This window comes from Elgaria multicarinata, chromosome 12, assembly GCF_023053635.1.
Source record: "Elgaria multicarinata webbii isolate HBS135686 ecotype San Diego chromosome 12, rElgMul1.1.pri, whole genome shotgun sequence".
Classification (NCBI taxonomy): Eukaryota; Metazoa; Chordata; class Lepidosauria; order Squamata; family Anguidae; genus Elgaria; species Elgaria multicarinata.
This window is the reverse complement of record NC_086182.1, coordinates 13,634,178-13,654,051: the sequence shown is the minus strand read 5'-3', so window position 1 is coordinate 13,654,051 and position 19,874 is coordinate 13,634,178. Positions and strand designations below refer to the sequence as shown.

General features: G+C 46.9%; 1 protein-coding gene across 2 annotated transcripts in view; it reads right to left on the bottom strand.

Annotated features, from left to right (window-relative positions):
- DPYSL2 (dihydropyrimidinase like 2) overlaps positions 1-17,669 on the bottom strand; it is a 92,682-nt gene extending 75,013 nt beyond the window's left edge. For both annotated transcript variants that reach the window (XM_063139596.1, XM_063139597.1), the window contains exon 1: positions 17,298-17,669. In XM_063139596.1, the coding sequence (XP_062995666.1) occupies positions 17,298-17,657 (360 nt within the window). In that variant the 5' untranslated portion in view covers positions 17,658-17,669. The remainder of the gene's footprint in view (positions 1-17,297) is intronic.
- Positions 17,670-19,874: the final 2,205 nt, after the last annotated feature.

Here is a 19,874-nt window from a genome sequence, read left to right as displayed (position 1 = left end):
TTCCCCGCCTCGATCCAAGTAGAGAGGTGGGTAAGAAAATTATTATTATTATTATTATTATTATTATTATTATTATTATTATTATTATTATTCCCTGACAGCAGTTTTCTCTGTGCTTGCCAGCTTTCCCCGCCTTGCCAGCTGCCTGGAAATAAACAGATTGCTCTTGCCAAACTGATCACTTGCAGAGAACATAATAAGATCCATGTTGGATCAAACCAAGGGTCTGTCTAGTCTAGCACACTTGTGCATTCTGGCTATGGACCTGCAAAGGGGTCTCTCTTTTTGGATTTGGGTTACAGTTACACCCTCAGCCACTGAGATCAACGCAGATCAACCTGAACATGCTTTTGCTTTTCAGAAAGAAACTCCAATGCCCAAAGGCTAAGGCAGGATCTACACAATGGCTTTAAAACAGTTTATAACAGTAGTGACAACTGTTGGGGCCCAGGACACTCTATATATACTTTTCAAACCATTTTCAAAGTGTGTGTATATGTGTGTGTGTTTGGTGTAGATCTGGTCCTCTGAATAAAAGCAAGAGCGATTGGCCATAAAACTTCAAATGCAAAATCCTGCTGGCAACTTCAACCCAGAGCAACGTTAATCATATTCTCTTGACAGTGCTGAATTAGGAGGAGAGGGTAGCCGTCTCTCCATTTCGCCTTTCCACATCATCTCTCCATTTCGCCTTTCCACATCATCTCATACTTTTCTTTATAATTACGTCGGCTGGGAACCTCTCTTTATAAATGAACGTTTCCATTTTTATTTTCGTTCCGCAGAAGAGACCAGAGTAGGCATTACGAGGCTGGTTCCCTGAGTGATGTTGGGATGCCTCGATCCAATCTGGGCATGACTTGGGTAAAAGAATGTTTATGAATTGAGCTGGGTCATTAAAATTGTATTGCAATCTCAGCTTCTGGCAGCATACCCAGTTGCTCTCTAATACCAAGTCCCATTCACATCAAGGGATTTCCAGACATTTACAGCTTACATTCTAAGTACTGCCTGCTTCGTTGTATATATATAATCAAGAATTGTGTGTCTTTGCCCATTCTGAGTCTGCCCTTGATATTTATAGCTCATGATACTGTTCTTTTGTTTTATACAGCTGTAAATTTGGCTGGCAGGACTGTCATATCCAACTCTAGCCAAGCTGCCAGAGGGGTGGGGGAAGACGGAAGCATTTTCAAAGTCTTACAGAGAACAGAGCAAGAGAAACCCGTTGGGCAAGCTGAATTGGATGCTTTTACCAAGATCAGGGAGTATTGCTTGCCCCATCCTGACCTGCTATATGTCTCATTTCCTTTTATTTCTGGTGTTTAGGCTTTGAGTGTCGATGTTTATGTAACAAAATAACACCATCTACATGTCAGGAGGCTTGGGGGAACCCCAAGGTTTGCAGAAGAACAAATGGGGGGGTTGGGGGTTACCTATAAACTTCCCAGTGAGAACTGAGTATACTCAGTGGCCAAAGAATGCTGATTGACGTGGGGGTAAGTGGGCAGAGGGAAGAAAACTAGAGGCAAGGGAGGAATGGAGCAGCAGGAATTCTGAACAGGAGCACTCCACGCTGTAACATGTTGTTGCAGGGTCCTACTAGGTCTGTAAAAGCCCTGCTGGATCAGACCAAAGAGCTAGCGACTCTAGCATCCTGTTTCCAGTGTCCAGCCAGAGGCTTCCCAGAAGGTCATAAGCAGCACATAAAAGCAATAGTCCTCCACCACTGTAGCCTCCATCCAGACCCTGGTATTATGCTTTCCAGTTATGCAACATGGCTAATGGTGGTAGACCTGCCCTCCTTTACCACCATGCAGTTCTCTAATTTGCTTTTAAAGTTGCCCAAGCCAAGGGCTATCCCCATATCTTACAGAAGCAGCAAATTCCATAAGTATGTCGCTTGGAGGAGGATTTTATTTTATCAGTCCAGAATGCCAATCAAATTCATTAAGGGACTCAGAGTTCTAGAGTGATGGAAGAGGAGAAGGCAACATCTATCCGCTTTGTCCACACCCTGCATCATTTCATAAACCTCTTTCATGTCCCAATTTAGTCATGCCTCTTGCTCTTCACTCCAAACCTAAAAGCCCCAATTGTGGTTAACCTTTCCTGAAAAGCAAGTTGCTGCAAGTTCTGGGTTGTTTTGGCTGTCCTTTCCTCATGCTGTCCTAGCTTTATGATAGCAAACAGATTCATTCTCTGTTCCTCCAGAGAGCAGGACTAAAACCAATCAGTAGAAATAACAGGGAAGCAGGCCTGGGCTACACATCAGGAGAAATGCCCTAAGAATAAGATCTCTTTTGGAATGAAATAGTCTGCTTTAGGAGGTGGTGGGTTCTCCTTCACTGGGGGTACTTAAGCATCTGTCAGGAATGCTGTAGATGCAAGATTCCTGCACTGAGCAGGGCACTGGACCAGATAACTTCCGGGATCACTTCCAACACCATAGTTCTTTGATTCATAGACTGACCATAATTGTATACAATAGTCTGAGTGCAAGTGCACCATATAGCATTCTGATTCTGGCTATTTTACTTCATTTTCTTTCATAATATTCTCTAAGAATGCCTCTTTTCTCCACTGCCACTTCAGTCCACCTCAACCAAAGAACTTTTTTCCTGGATAGCCACATCTGGATATATCATCATCATCGTTATTATTATAGCGCTAGTGTGGTGTAGTGGTTAGAGTGTTGGACTGGGAGTCGGGGGATCCAGGTTCTAGTCCCCACTTAGCCATGGAAACCCACTGGGTGACTTTGGGCCAGGCACAGACTGTCAGCCCAACCTACCTCACAGGGTTGTTGTTGTGAGGGTAAAAATGGAGAGGAGGAGGATTATGTACGTCTCCTTCAGTTCCTTGGAGGAAAAAAGGTGGGATATAAATGCAATAAATAGATAAATAAATAAATTTATTGCATTTGTATACTGCTCCATAGCTGAAGCTCTCTGGGCAGTTCACATAAGATAATTCAATGTAAATAAAAAACAGATGCTGCAATCTTCATGTCAACTATCCATCCAAATTTGAAAGAATTCTAACCAATATTAAACACTTACTGTGACTCAAAAATGCCACTTTAAGCTTCTTGGAAGAAAGAGATGGTAGAAAAGTAATTAATAACCGGGGAAATGTTTTTAGATCTCCTGAGATCACAGGAAGTTGAAATCTAGGCTATAACCAACAAAATCTGCCAGCTTGACATCAATATATCCCTGAAAAATTCTACGTATATATATGGCAACTTTGAGTATTCAGCATCAGCCACCAGCAACACAAGTAGTGTACTGGCAGCTACCACCAGTAGCACCAGAGACTTGTAAATTCCCCATCCATCTGGATCCTCCATGTTGCTGGACCTCTATCCTTACTTGAAGTGGGCACTTGTCACATGCAACTTATCAATGAACAACAACCTGATACTAAAAAAAAGGGCTTTAATCCTTACTTGAAGGTTAACTCCATCAAAATCAAGAGGACTTACTACAGAGAAAGACCTCGACATGCTAAACCATGGTTAGGGCGCAAATCCTTTTGCAACAAATGGTCGGTGAACATGTTTAAACCATGGTTATGCAGCCACCATGCTGAGGAATGGTTCACATAACACACTAAGTCATGTTTCACATGGCACGCTAAGCCAAAGTGCTTAACCACCGTGGCTTAGCGTGTCATCTGAACAGAGTCAATATATGTTTAGGATGGAAGTGGTAATGTGAAATACATAGTTATTTCTCTCTCATAAATTTAACATGTGAGGGGGAAACCACCACTGCCCCCTGCCAGAAATGTGCTTTGCCCCTTCTGTCTCCTCCCATATTTTTGGTCTAGTTGCCAGTGGTGTAGTGGTAAATTTAGAAGTGCAATCATTCATCATGATGTCCCCATAGACACACCCCTCAAGAAGTCCCAAAACCCAGGCAGCTATGTTGATCTGTATGAACAAACAAGCTCCTCAGTCTTGTCTGGATTAAGCTTCAATTTATTGCCTCCCCCCCCCCCGCCTGCACAGTACAGGACAATAAAATGTTGCTCAGTGCCACATCAGCTGTTTCCCTGGAACCAGATGAAAAAAGAACTCAAACTGCTTGTCATCTTCATATTCGTAGAATCAGAATAGTAGAGCTGGAAGGGGCCTATAAGGCCATCCAGTCCAACACCCTACTCAATGCAGGAATCCATCCTAAAGCATTCCTGAAAGATGGTTGTCCAGCTGCATCTTGAAGGCCTCTAGGGTGGGAGAGCCCACAACCTCCCTAGGTAATTGGTTCCATTGTCATACTGCTGTAAACAGTCAGGAAGTTTTTTTCTGATGTCCAGTCAGAATATGACTTCCAGCTTGAGCCCATTATTCTGTGTCCTGCACTCTGAGATGATCAAGAAGAGATCCTGGCCTTCCTCTGTGTGACAACCTTTCAAGTACTTGAAGAGTGCTATCATGTCTCCCCTCAGTCTTCTGTTCTCAAGGCTAAACATGCCCAGTTCTCTCAGGCCACAGCTAGACCTAAGGTTTATCCTGGGATCATCCAGGGTTCGCCCCTGCCTGAGCACTGGATCCTCTGTGTGTCACCTAGATGAACAGGTTTGATCCCTGGACGATCCAGGGATAAACCTTAGGTCTAGCTATGGCCTTGGTCTCTCCTCATAGGGCTTTGTTTCCAGACCACTGATCATCCTCATTGCCCTTCTCTGTATTCCCTCCAGCTTCCTTATTGAAGTGTGGTGCCCAGAACTGGATGCAATACTCAAGATGAGGCCTAACCAATGCCAAATAGAAAAGAACCAGTAACTCACATGACTTGGAGTTGGAAGCTATACTTCTATTAAGGTTGGCCCCATGACTGAAATCCTGAATGGCCTCTCCCAGAGGCTTCAATCTGGATGTTAAATAACATGGAGAATGTTCTGGGAAACCATAGGACCTAGGTATCAAACTGGTGGTCCCCCAGAACCACCATCTGAAATCAGCTGCCCAGGAAGGACAGGACCCACTGTTAAATGTTGCCTCTAAGGCCCATCCCAGCCAGGTGATCCAGAAGGATATCATGGTTGGATATCAAATGCCTGTCATGTTCTACAACATTGATCCCTTCTTTGACTCAGAGGGGAAGGAGGCTTCATCCAGTGATCCATCATCTATCAGACTCAAGGCTATGGCTTTACCAGACTCCTTGGACTCAGGGGATACCCCTCCAATGTAGTTTTCAATGCACCTCATTGCCATAGGATCCAGCATCTGCAGAATGGAACAATGACCTTTTAAATGAGACAGAACTAAATAACAGGTCCAGTCCTGACAGCTTTTAGAAGGCCTCTGCATGTTGCTGAGACAAAAGCTTTTCCTGAGTGAGTTACAGCTAGGGATGTGAGAGGAATCCGGTTGTGGGGTAGCGCTCGACGAAAGTTCATCAGCTCATCCCCACCCTGACTTCATTCCATCTTCCACCAGATGGCTTGACTTGGTGTGCAGTGAGTTAGGCCAGCTGGTGAAATTTCGTTATTTGTGGAGGGGGAGTTTCCATAAAAAGTCATCTGTGCAAATTAAAGCTGTAAATTGCATTATTTGATCAAATTTTAGCTGTAAATTGCATCATTTGTGCAAATTATGGCAACAATTTACTCTAAATACACCATTTATGGCTGTAATTTGCACAAATCATGCAAATTTGTAAAAAATTGTGGCCATAATTTGTGCAAGTGTCTATTTGTGCAAATTACAGCTGAGACACCCACACCCACCCACCCACCCACCCACAGCATAACATGTCTACTGAACTCAGAGGAACCACACAGTTTGGCTCACCAAAGCAAGCTGCATCAGGCGTGCGACAGGAATCCAGCAAGCCTTAAAAGGGCAAGATTTCTTTGTGGTGTACATCCCTAATTCCAACCAGAATAGATCTGTCCAGGGTCCTGAAAGACCTTGCCCCCTGCAAAGCCAAACTTGACTGTGCTTCACCACTCTAGTAAGTACAACTGCTTCAGATTGGCTTCCCTGGAAACCTTGAAGCAATTAGATAGGACTATGGCACTGAAAGATCCAGCCGAACCAGCAAACTCCTCTTGTCCAATCCCCAGTGTAGGTCATCCACCACGGTGTCCAAAGCTGTTTCAGTCTCATAACTAGGCCTGCAACCAGATTGAAATGTGTCTAGATAACCTGTTTCACCCAAGAACCCCTTGATGTCCAAATAATATGTCTGGGTGATAGCCCATTCACACATGCAAATCATCCCTTGATGTGGCAATCACCAATGGATGAACATTTGGACAAAAGCTGCTTTACTGCACCAAGGGCTTTCATCAATGAGAGACATTTGACATGAGCCTAAGGCCTTAGCTAGTCCAGGCTATATCCCAGAGCGAACCCCGGGATCATCCCTGTGCATCCAGATGACGCACAGGGGATCCTGGGATCAGGGAAGGATCATCCCTCCCTTGCCCTGGGATACAGCCCTCCCCTTTGGGCCCACTTTTTCCAGGGTCTCAGGCTGAGCCCGAGACCGCGGAACATATAGCCCATTTCCGCGGCTTGACCCCACTCCACACGATTACTCACCAGGAGCCGCGCACAGGGTGCAGCACTCCTCAGGAGTGCTGTGCCCATCGGGGTTAGGGTGGAGGGAGTGAGGAAACCAAATTAATTTTTTTAAAAAGACTTACCTTTATTGCACAAGCATTCATGCGTCCTCTTTAAAAAATAAAACAAAGGAGGGCGCGACGCCTCTCTTCCTGGGGTCGTCACACCTTACGTGTAAACGGGGCAGAGATCTCACGTTAATCCTAATGCAAGATCTCCCCTCCTCTGCCCAGGAACAAAAGGTAGGTCTAGCTAAGGCCTTAGAAAGTAATAGGAATATGTACATATGGATTGAGGTATACTGGTGGAGAAACAGTTAATAAAATGAGACATCTGCAGACAGCAGTAGCAGGAGAAGCAGAGTGTAAATCTGGATTCAATTTGTAAAGATTAAGAATAATAAACATTCATATTAAACAGTTGCTTGGATGCTAAATCTGAGTGACGTGCATGGCCAATTGTTTGTTTGTTTATTGTAGTGGGAGTAGAAGCCATAATTTCTATTCGGCCCCAAACCCACCCAAAAGCTGCTAATGATGTATATGCTTCTTCTGCCCCCTATTTCCTGTCAGTTATTCAGTGGTGCCATCACCACATGTCCAGGGCCCCACTCCCCACAAATGAACAGGAGGGCCTCCAAAATCAACAGGGCTGTTTTACTGCATTTTGAAGTAAGCAAACTAATTCACAAGTGAACTAATTACCATCTAGAGAGGCTGAGCCCCATAAGATAATTTGAAGTGAAATAATACACATTAACATCCAAAATGTGTATGTGGGGTGGGTTAGATGGGGGTATAAGACCATTTGAAGTGATCTATGTTGCCATCTAAAGTGAGAGGCATAAGACCTGAGCCTAAGGCCATTTCTGCATCAGCCTTTTTTCCCCGGGGTGGTCCCTGTGCTTTCAAATGACACACAGGGACTCCTGGGGGCAGTGGGGTGGGAATGGGTTTTCCCAGGGGTAAAGAACCCATGGTAAAACCTGATTCTTCCCATGGTTATCCCAAGGACCATGGGTGGTGTGGGTGCCCCTCTCAGCTTCTTCCCTCCTCCCCGTAAGTAGCGGAGGTCAGCAGAGGGAAGGAGCCATGCTGGGGGCAGTCCAGGGACATTGGAGGGGAGCAGGGTCTGGGCTTTCTTTTTTAAAAAAACCAAAAAAAACCCATACTGTTCACTGTAGCGCAAGTGTGTTCCAGCTCCTGTTTTTGTAAAAAAAAAAAAAAAAAGATGGGTGTGACGTCCCTCTTCACGTCTGGGACATCACTCAGCCGTCTGGATGCAGGGCGACAATTCTGGAAGCCAGAATTCCCAGGATCATCTCTCCTGCGTCCCTCTACACCCTTAGGTGTAGAAAGGGCCTAAATTTACTAAGTGCACCACTGCAACTACTTTTAGATTGTAAACCCACAAACAGTGTGTGTTTGCCTTTTTAATTTTTCTACAACTCCCAACAATTTTAGGCATGTGAACAGCAACAACAAGACATCTGATTGAGTAGAATGCACTATATGTCTGCAATTGTACGCTCATGGGCTGCATTCAGACAACACGATAATCAGTGGTGAGGTAATAATCAACTCAACAGTGGTTTATCTAGGGGGTACTCTCCACACAACATGATCATAATCAAATGTGGTGTGGATTAGGATCAGTGTTGAGTTGACTGTTGGTCCACACTGATTTGACTCACTCATCCCCCACCCTCTGTCACCCCCCCCCCCACACACACAGTCCTCCCGCTAGTATCCCATCAGCCATTGCTGCCAAAAATCTATCCTGCTGGCTGGACTAGAGCGGCAGCCACTGCTCTTGCCTTGCAACCCTGTGGCTGATGAAATAATCAACAGTGGCTGAGGAAATAACCAACGGTGCCCTCCGCACAGTACAATAACCAACAGAGGTTCAAACAGCCAACTCTGCACAGTGTTGGTTATTTCAACCAAATAACCAACTGTTGGTTAAAAAAAAACTCCCTCCACACAAAACGATAACCAACAGTGGGTTAAATAACCAACTGTCTCATCTGTTTAAACCACCATTGGTTATTATGTTGTCTGAACCCAGTCTCTGTCTAAGTGCACTAGTTCAGGAGCAAGGAGGCTTCAGCCATGATGCAGTGGAGCCAAAGCTCACAGGCTCAGAGCAGCTGGACTTTTTTGATTAGTAGGGATGATGATGTCATCTGACACACATGCACACACACATACACACACACACACCAGGCTTCCCTGTTCCCTCTGAGTTTAATTGCAGTCCCCACAGTAGCTGGGGGAAATGGATTTTCCCAGCAACAATATATAGTTGTGAATCAACCATATTGCAGTACAAAGTATTTTGGGGTGTCCTGGTCTTCAATGAGCAATTAAGTCCCATTAACTTCACAAAGGGCTTACTCCTGGGGATAAAAAAAAAGGGCTAGAACTGGTTTGTTGATAGGGATCAACACAGCTACCTGAATTTTTGGACTCTCTTTGGGGGCATGGGTATGGGGACTGTCAAAATTTACCACTACACTATTGAACTTCAGGCTTGTCAGATCTACTTTGGGGTTTTTACTAGAACCACAAGGTCCACCAATCAGAGCCAGGTGCAACAGATATACACTTCAAATTCAAGAAGAGGATGTCCCTGAGCACATTCTGAATCTAGGCATTTGTGGCCAATACCAGAATTTGAACTGTGCTCCTCCTAGTACTTTCAAGCAGAACTGTTTTCCTGCTGCTTATCCCAAGTTTTCTTCATCCCTACAGTCCATTTGTGTTTTATCTTCCAAAACACACACTACACCAATGGGTATCTGTAAAACACTGCCAAATCATCATCATCATCATCATCATGATCTTGATGTGATCATATTTTCAACTGTATTCCACTTCTTTTTGCTCAATGGTATTTCAATGTGAGTGCACACATGTGGTAAAACTCCTCACCAAAAGAATCTCGATACAGTTGTATGTCTGAGCACATCCAGATTGCTTTTTTGCAGGGGTTTTTTTAATCAAAGCTTATGTATGCATTGGTAACACAGAGGGAAAGAAATATGCAAATGAACTCACAAAACTGAGCCTTGGAGCAAAATGCATATGCTACTCTTCCATAATTAACCTGAGAAATTCTCCATTAATCTAGAATTCAGGTAGAGCGAGTGGATCTCAGAGCAAAGTGAACCCCCATGGAACAATAAAAGAACAGAAAGGAGGGGAGAAAACTATTCATCCCTACATATCAACCCTACGTCTTCCATACAGGCCACTTTTGCTCTGCAGCTAGGAGGACAATATTGCACCATTGATGCAAGAGCCTTTTCTACACCATTGAATTCCTGCGCATGTACAAGACTTAAGGTGGCCATGTGGCCATGTCTCCTACTTTAGAGGACACTCCTCCATTTGAAAGGCTGGCAGAGGACAGTTGTCTTCTTGAAGCAGGGGGCTTGAAGTTGTCCATCGTTCTCACCTGGCAGCTTCTTATGTGCCTGGTAACCTCAGCAAGCCTTGCTCATTCTCTCTAGGAGGTGATGCCAACTGAGCCCAGAGAGAAAAACAGTAACAATAGCAGTGAGCAAGGAGGAGGTGGGCTAACATGGGGAGGGAGCCCACAGAGAGCATCTTGCCCAAGCCCTCCTCCCTCCCCAAAAAACCCCTGGCACTAGTGGGAAATAATAATTTCCTCTTGCCAAATTTCTTTATTCCTGCTTAGAGTAACAGGGAGCAACTGGGAGTCAGGCACTGGTGACACAGTCTCCCCCCACCCCACCCCATCTAGATCAATTGCAGATGAGCATTTGCCCATTCTTTGGTTTGCATGAGAGAATGTGCATATAGCTGCATATAGGTGCCAAGGTGCATATAGGAAAAACTCTTGGCAGAGCTCCTCTTGCTGTTTATGCTTGGTCAGAGAGAGGGATTAAAAAGCCATTTCTCGGTGTCTTGGCACGCGAGAGTGACTCCATGGTCAGAGCTGGTGTCATTGTCAGCCCTTGCTCATTTCAAAAGAGGTGGCCCCTGCAAACGTTCCTTAGGCTTTCATCTCTTCTTCTGCTTGTTTTGCAGACTCATCCAAAAACAACCTCCAAGAGTAGAAGCTTCTGGCAACAGAGAGGATAGGTGCACAGGCAGCGAATCAAGTCAGGTGGAAGACACGGTGCCAGGTTTGTTTGGCCATAAGAAACCGTTGTTCCATGGAAGTCATTGATATGAGAAGAAGGGTGGGCTGAGCTGCAGTACAGTCAGACACTTGCCATGGCTATGAGCAAGCACATCGATCCAGTTCAAGCTGCAGGATGTGGCAGAAATAAGAGACTTGATAGATGACGCTCAGGGGTCAACAGCTTGGCAACCTGTCCTAAAGGACAGTGCCTCTGGTCATGCATTAGTAACGGTGGTGTTCTCTGTGGAGGGGGTGGACAACAGTCACTCCATCTTGTATTTAAAAGTATGCTACATGCAGGGTGGCACGCAGAGGCCTGCATGCACAGGGCCATGATATCTCTCTGTGATACTTTTTCCCATCCTCTCCTCCAAAACTGCATGTTCATCCCGCCCTGACTATAGGTTCAAGACTCTGCGGAGCTCCTACATCACACAGATGTGCAAGGAAAGGGGCAGGGCATGAGTGAGATTTCCACCAAGGATACAGTATTAAACAAGGCTGGAAGAAGAAACCAGGGACCATGACAGTAGGATCACATCGAAACAGGCAAAAAGCTGAGGGGTAAAGGAACTGCTATCAGCGCAATGTGAAGAGAAATGACGCTCAAGTTAACAAGGGTTGGAGCATGCCCTGAAAGCTTTTACCTGAGGCAGGGTCAACAATACCAAATCATGTGGGTGTGTTCAACCAGGGAGGCCTGAAGATCTCTGCAGCCTTCTTCTGCCTTGATCTTACAGTTGGCCAGTGTAGACATTTTTCTCCATTTTCCTGGAGCTCGTGACAGGCTCACCACAGGTCTGTGTGTCCTCCCCCCCCACCCCACAAAGTACAATTGACTTCACCACATCAACCTGCTTTTATGAATCAACAGAAAGCAGATGAAAAGCTAACTTTAAGCCTTAAGGACCTTTCTGTTTTAACAGTTCCTACTTTAACTAGGGTGACCACATGAAAAGGTGGACAGGGCCCCTGTATCTTTAATAGTTACATAGAAAAGGGGATTTCAACAAGTGCCATTTGTATGCATGCAGCATCTGATGAAATTCCCTCTTCATCACAACAGTTAAAGCTGCAGGAGCCCTGCCCTCTTTTGTATCTGGTCACTCTAGTATAGCTCCTGCAGCTTTAATCATTGCGATGAAGAGGGAATTTCACCAGGTGTGACATGCATACAAATGACACCTGCTGAAATTCCCTTTTTTGTGCAACTGTTAAAGATACAGGAGCCCTGTCCTCCTTTCCGTATGGTCACCTTAACTTGAACAGTTCCATATTAACAGTTCCCTTGCTAGCTTCTTTTGGCTCAGTTGTAGAATGACTAGGGATGATGAAACGGTCTCCAAAGGCGGCTAAGAAATGGATGAAATAAATAAAATGACTGCACAGTTAGTCTCGTGGGTGAAGATGTTCATACAACTTTCCACTTTCGGGAACATTGCCCTGGAGTTCTTCGACACACAACATGGCAGTAGACCCGGGTTTATGATTACCAAGTATGCAATGGGAAGGGAGCTGCAGCCAAGCCTTTACACATGTGGTTTCAATGGACTTGTACACATGGAGAAGAGAAGATTGAGGGGAGACATGATAGCACTCTTCAAATACTTAAAAGGTTGTCACACAGAGGAGGGCCAGGATCTCTTCTTGAGCATCCCAGAGTGCAGGACATGGAATAACGGGCTCAAGTTACAGGAAGCCAGATTCCAGCTGGACATCAGGAAAAACTGTTAGAGCAGTACGACAATGGAACCAATGACTTAGGGAGGTTGTGGGCTCTCCCACACTAGAAGTCTTCAAGAGGCAGCTGGACAACCATCTGTCAGGTATGCTTTAGGGTGGATTCCTGCATTGAGCAGAGGGTTGGACTCGATGGCCTTATAGGCCCCTTCCAACTCTACTATTCTATGATTCTATGAAGTGGTTTCAATGACACGGGCACATTATTAAGGGCTAAATGTGATGCCATTCACACAACCAGCAATTGTGTGATTTTTTTTACTGTGTAAATAGAAGGTGCATTGGGGCCAGAAGTAGATTTGAAGTCCACCACCCCATTGCAGTCTCTATCAGGCCCTGCACCTGTTACTGGCACAGAAAGGAAAGGTCTGATTTATGCTAAAAGAGGGCCCTGATCCAGACTGGACCACAGCAGGGTAGAAAAGGTGAAAGACCCCCCTTCCTCCCCCACTACAGTCCTGACCTGGATTAGTGGGCAGCACACCTGCTTTTCTCACTTTAAAACCCATCCACACAATTGCTAATGGATGTCATTTACACATGTCACCATGGCATCTTTGGGCATAATTACATTTGAAAAAGTAGTGTCTGAACTGGTCCTTTGGTTTCTGCAGAGGTGATGAGAAGGGATGGTGGCTCCTGAGATTTCCAAAAATTCAAGTCCCCAGGAGACAAATGTGTAGGATACCTATGGCACTGGTGCATCGGCTGACTTTCCTGGAATGTCACTCTGATAAGGACATTGGAGCTGCTGAGTAAGCGGAGCGACATCAAAAGACACATTTGGCTTTGAAACTGGAAGTTTGTTAGGTGTTGCGTTGACTTAGCTATCTTCAAAGCGGCAAATGTGAGCTCTTTAGAGGCGAAGGAAAATGCAGTGAGTGGCAATATCCCTTGGCTTACATCCCAGCCAAGCTGGTTTGAAGCTGCTTATACTGCTCTTAGAGAGCAACTGCACACAACTAGACAGAGCTCTGCTTCCAAAAAACGCACTTGCTCAAAAGAAAGGCATGCTTCATTATGTAGTCGTTGCCATAAGCAGTGGGGGAAACAGTACCAAAAAAGTGGGATAAACGCTGAGGTCCAACTATGCCTATGATGCTCTATTTACCACGGCCAACATTTCTGCTAGTTGCTCATCACCCTGTCCCCTAGTTTGGGCAGCCAACTGAAGAAGAAGAAGAAGAAGAAGAAGAAGAAGAAGAAGAAGAAGAAGAAGAAGAAGAAGAAGAAGAAGAAGAAGAAGAAGATGATACAAATGGCTTGCTCAGAAGATACCCTGCTAAATAAGGCCAATGTTCTAACTAGCTCAGCCATCTCCAACCTAGTGCCTTCCAGATGTGCTGGGCAATGATCTCCCAGCCAGGAGATTGTAGGAGTTGTCATCCAACACATCTGGAGTTTACCAGGCGAGGGAAGGTTGACCTAGCCCAACATCCTGCTGCCCACACAGGCCAGTCAGATGCTTCTAGGAAGCCTATAACCATGGCATGAAGGTGACATCTGACTCACACTGTTTGCCTTCCAGTAACTGATATTTAGAGCTGTGCTGCCTCTGAACATGAAGATGGCATTTAACCATCATAACTAATAATTTACTATTGGCAGATGTCTTCTCCTTGTTGTCTCATCTGCCTTTAAAGTGGGAACGAGACGTGGGTTTGCTTGGAACATGGGAGATCCTGTCATGACCCCCACCCTTTCTAGTGTGCAGCAGAGGATTCTAATAATGATGAAACACAGGCTAATTCCTTAGGAGAAGGACAGACAGTGCCTTATATAGGAACCTTCCAGCCAGAGGACACAGCCCTGCCATCACTCTCTGGCTCAAAGAATGAGTTTCCAATAGAATCTCCATCTCCCAGCCTTGCAGGAGTCCCAGGCTACAAAATCAATCAAGATCCCTTTAAGAGTCCAGTCAGCTTCTCCAGGAGGGTGGAACTGACCACACTACAGGACTTCAATTGACTTTAGCTTCCGGCTGAGACAACACCCTCCCATTGTCTTCACAGGAAAGAGTTCCAGGCAGGACCCACTTGGAGCTAACCAATGTCCCTCTTGCTACCAGCCTCCGAAGGAGCATCAAAAGATCACAAATGGGACAGTTCCACCCCCAATGTCCTCATCTCCTAATGCTCTGATGTGTACTCATAGCATGTAATTGGAAGTCTCCAAAGAAACCAACTCAAGAGCAGTGGGTTGATAACATGTGGGGGACTATGACTATGTATATATGAACTTACTCAGCAAGCAAGGAATCCTAACTTTAAGAAACCTATTAGTTCCTATGTTGAAGCTCTTCAAACTTTTGATCAAAGTCCAACCAGGTACAGTTGCCTATTTATATATATTTTCTGACTAATACACACAAACACATAAAATAACACACGTTTGCAGATGCTCTTTTTATATGTTGTATAAATTGCATTTTAACACTTTCATTAGATATTGAGTCCCTACTTTGGCTGTTTACTGTAGATGTCCCAGAAGTATATCACTTATAGAATAAGAATTATAATTAGTAAATGCCTTTGTTTCTTTAGTGATCTTGATTTGTTATTATGTATGTCCTTCTTGTTTATGTTGCCTTTATTTTGAAATAAAATAAAATTTCATGGTTAAAAAAAGAGACAAAGCAGGATTGTTCACCTTGTGTTCAAGTGAATGTGAGTAGAATGTCCCCCTTGAGACCTCTCCACTCAAGATGGGAAGATCAGACCTTGAGGGATAGGGACATTGTGGGCAGGGCTTGCATACACATTCATATCACATCCCTGCTTGAAGCTCTCATGTGAGCAGGATTAACACTTGTGTAGAGCTTTTCTATATCCTGAATCTACTGCCAATCCATTTTGCTGGACTTCTAGTGTTATCGGGTTGAGGGGGTGAAAAACTGAGACATCTATCCAACTTCTCTCCAACTTCTCTTGAACTACTACTTCTTCTTTTTCTTCTTCTCTTTCTCCTCCTCCTCCTCTTCCTTCTTCTCCTCCTTCTCCTCCAGGGCTGGCTGCTCTATAATATTTTGCTGCCACACCAGAAAATCCTCTCCAGTTCCCAGTAAAGGGGCATAATACCCGAGGCCGGTCAAGATATTTTGGCAGCTGAGCCAGAAAAACTCGCAAAACTTTTCCCTGGGAGCTAAAATATTATTCATTAAGGGTACAATCCTATGCATGTTCAGACAGAAAAGTCCTACAACTCTCAGCAAGCCACAGCCAGCAAGGATGCATAGGATTGCGCCTTAGACTACTAGCAATTTGCTGCCCTTTCATGACACTCAGAATCAGCTGCTGGATGTGGCCGCTTGATTCTGCCTAATGGAGAGGCTATCCAAAGTAGTGTTGCCATCTGGAAGTGACCGGATCTGGAGGTGGCCATCTAAGGCAATGCGGTTCACAGGGCACTGCCCTTCACAGGCTCCAAGATTGGATTTTTGTATGCTGGCATCATATACAACCTTTCCTTGGTGTTTTATGAGTGGCACCTTTAAAGGTCTGCATCTGAAGGTGAACACACCATTTTCACCAAAGGTGCCAAGACATCTCTATATTCCCTTCTCCCATTTTTGAGACCAAGCCAGCCAGCTATGAGTTCCCCTGGCCTAGTCTATCCAACCATGTGGTTAACACCCCCAAACCCTGTTGAAAAACCAATAGCCCAATATTGCATGACTTTGCACTAAGGCCAGCTGTAGAATGAGTGTACAGGAAAGGGAATGGCATCTGTATAAGGTCATTGGGCAATCTTAGAGCAAATGCACATAGAAGCTCTTGGGTTCAATCCCCATCATTTCCAGGTATGGTCAGGAAAGACCCCCGTCTGTAACCATGTGGTGACACTGATACTCAGGGTAGACCAGCCTTCCCCAATGTGGTGTCCTCCAGATATGTAGACCTACACATCTGATGGAGACCAGATTGGAATAAATGCTTGTGTAGACAATACTGAGCTTGATAGACCAATGGTCTGATTCAGTATAAGCCAGTTTCCCATGTCCGTCCTCCTTTTCAGGATCCAGGCCTGTAGGTGGTCAGGGATTCCATCTGGCTGCCAAGAGATATTCAATCCCTCTTTCCTAAGAAACAAACACCTTCCCTGATCTGGAGAATTGGTTCCAGAAAGCCTACCATCATGGCATGGCCAGCACTGGTTCTAAGTTCTTTTGTAATGGTATTTGGGATATATGTCCCATTTGCCCAATAGACTGGCTGGCCCAAGAGCACTCAAATCAAGATTTTCTCTGATTCAGTATTAATCTGACTGGGATCCTTGCTTGATTCAAGTTCCTACGGTACCATTCTTCAAAGTGTCTTACACCCGGAGGAGTTCCATTGCGTCGCCAAAACTGCTTCAGAGGATCTTGGTCCAAGTGAGCCATGATAAGAATGTAGTAGTTGTAGTTGGTTGTCTTTCTCTCTCTCTCTCTCTCTCTTTTTGTTTTGTTTGCCAGTGAGCATCTTTGTCTAGTCTTGGGCCCTGCATCAAATGGGTGGGGCTTTCTCATTATAGCACTGTTTGAAAAATACCAAATGTCCAAGGAAAGGGGGTGGAGGAGTTGGCTTCCAGTGGTAGCCAGGAAAAAAAATTAGAGTGGATGGAGAAGGAGGAGGAGGAGGAGGAGGAGGAGGAGGAGCTGTGCCTACTTGTCCCTCCCTCACCACCACCCCACCCAAAGAAGAGAGAACCACCTTCTTGCTCTCTCCATGGGGATTGTCTCTCAGCAGTTTTTGCCTGCCCCGTTCAGCCTAGGGGGAGATTGAGCCCCGGATCCTTGGGTCCAAGGGCTCTCAGTTCCACCCCACCCACCCACCAACCTCACCTTGTCATTCAGGTTCTGCAACGCCTCCTTGCCCGTGGCTCTCCGGATCTCCACCTTCCTCCCGAAATCAACAGATGGCTGCCCTCCCTTCCTGCTCTGCCACGAGCCGAGGGACGGACTCTCCGGTCCGAGGTGGGCCACGTCCTTCTGCTTGGCCACGATCTTGCTCGATGAGCCGCGTCCCACCGAGAGGGAGTCGAAGTCGATGGTCTTGTTCTCCAAGGAGCCTTCCACTGGGCAGAACATGCCGCAGAATTTCTGCCGGGGCTTGGGGCTGCCGGAGCCCAGGTTTTTGAAGAAGGCGGGCACCTCCTCCTCCTCCTCGTGGGGCTTGCCCGATGCCTGCCTATTCTCGGCCATGGCTCTTCGATGGGGCGGCTCGTAGGTCTCCCTCCCGGAGTTCTCGTTCTCTCTCTCTCTGAGTGTGTGTGGCTGAAACAGAAAAGCTAGTACAGATCAGAGCATCCACGGCAGCCCTGGAGAGAGCCGGTAGCTGGCAATAGCAGCGCTGGCGGCAGCTCCCAGAGGTGGGCAGAGGGCTTTGCCTTTGTACTGCCACTCGCCTCCTTGGCTCCTCGACGGGGCTGGCTGCTGTGGAAGCTGGAGCTTTGCAGGCGATGCAAAGTTGACTTGCAAGAGGCGACCGAGGGAGGGGTGGGGAGGAGGAAGGGCTGGGAGCGAGGAGGGGTTTGTCAGTTGCAGGGTGCAGCCGGGAGGGGGGTGGGTTCAAGTTCCCAGCATCCAGATGATGGAGGGGCGAGGTGGGGGGGGGAGAAGGAGGAGGAGAGGGAGGAGGAGGAGGAGGAGGAGAGGAAAGCGGAGAGGGAGGGGTGTGGAAACCCCGCTCACTCTGCAGCAGAAACGGGGGATTGATCCGGAAGTGATGTGACAAGTGGAATGGGCGAATAGAAGTGGAACAGCTTGGAGAAAGAAAGGCGCTTTCTCCCCGGCACCACCTGCGCCCCCCCACCCCCACCCCCGCCGGCCCGCACTGCAGCTGCTACAAGTGGCTGGAAGAGAGAGAGGGATGGAGGGGAGGGTCATAGATGGTCAAACGTGCCCCCCCTACCTTTCCGGGCTTTACTACGAGAGGCGATGTCGGGCGGAGGCTTCCCCGTTCTGCCACACCCACCTCGCGGACAAGCCTGCCTGGTGTTCGTCCGAGTCCCCCCTCTACACGCGCGCGCGGGCGGGCGGGCGCGCGCCGTTCGGGGCGAAGGGTTGACGCAAGAGAGGGGGGATTTGGGGAGCGGGTCGAGTTGGAGGTTGCAAGCGGGGCGGGGGGTGGGGATGCTGACTCACAGACATGGGGCGTCAGGGCTGTGAGTCGAGGAGGCTTCTCCCCCCCCCCCCGCCCTCCTCGCTCCCCTCGTGTGTGTGTAAGGAGATGGGAAGGGACGCAGGAGAGGCAGGCGGCAGCTGGCCATGGGGAGGGTGGAGTTTTTCGTTGTTAGGGCATGGGGAGGCAGAAAAGGAGAGGCGAGGTTTGTCCTTGGCAAGGCTGAGACCGTGGGCTATGGTGGGTGGGGTGGGGGGGGGAGAGAGAGAGAGATGGAGAAAAGGCGTAAAGCAAGGAGCACATGAAGAGAGAAGATTAAATATGGGTGTCTCAGGACGGTCATTGGTCCATCTGGCCCAGTATTCTCTGCACCCGCCTTTCCCAACCTGGTCCCTCCACCCATCCATGTGTCGGACTGACTACAATTCCCATCATCCCCACAAGAGGATAGACAACCGCCCAAGGAGCTAACTGCCCAGAGAGCTTCGGCTATGGGGCGGTATATAAATGTAAATCATCATCATCATCTAATATCTGGAGGGCACCAGGTTGGGGAAGGCTGATCTACCTTGACTATGAGGAGCTCTTTATCGTATCAGGTAGGGCGGGTTTCCTATCCCTGCTGCTGCAAACTGAGATTCTTTCTTTCCGGAGATGCCAAAGAAGGTGGGTCCCCAACCTTCTCCCCGCCCCCGCCCCCATACATTGAGACTACAAATCTCAGCATCCCCTAGCCAGCCTACAACTGCCATCATTCCCAGCCAGCGCAACTGTTGGCCATGCTGGCTGGGATTGATGGGAGCTGCAGACTGGCTGGAGGATGCTGGAGCTTGTAGTCCTAACACATCTGGATAGACCCAAGTTGGGGAAGCGTGGTCTAGCTGCTATGACTTTTTTCATTTTTACTCTTGAGTAGACGCAGGGGCCCTGATGGCGATATGAAAAGCCCCCATGCTAGGGTGCTGATCTGGATTGAGGGGCTCTGAGTCTACTTTAGAGTAAAATTTAAGGGGTGGGAGAGACACAGGGCTACCAGACACACATTTAAAGCAATACCTTTGTTGTTGTTGTTTGCCTTGTGTCTTATTGAGCTGGATTGCCATTGGAGGTGATGCTTATAGTGGGCCCTCAGGATTGGTCATTGCTCCTGAATCTCCTGCTCATGATGCCCGAGATCCTCCAATCTGGGCGAGGGGAGCACCCTCAAGAGCTTCTTGCCCACCACCAGCCTCGTTGGCCAACGGGGTCCCCTAGTTGAGAGAGATGGTATCTTCTTCCACTCACATGGCTTTATAGGC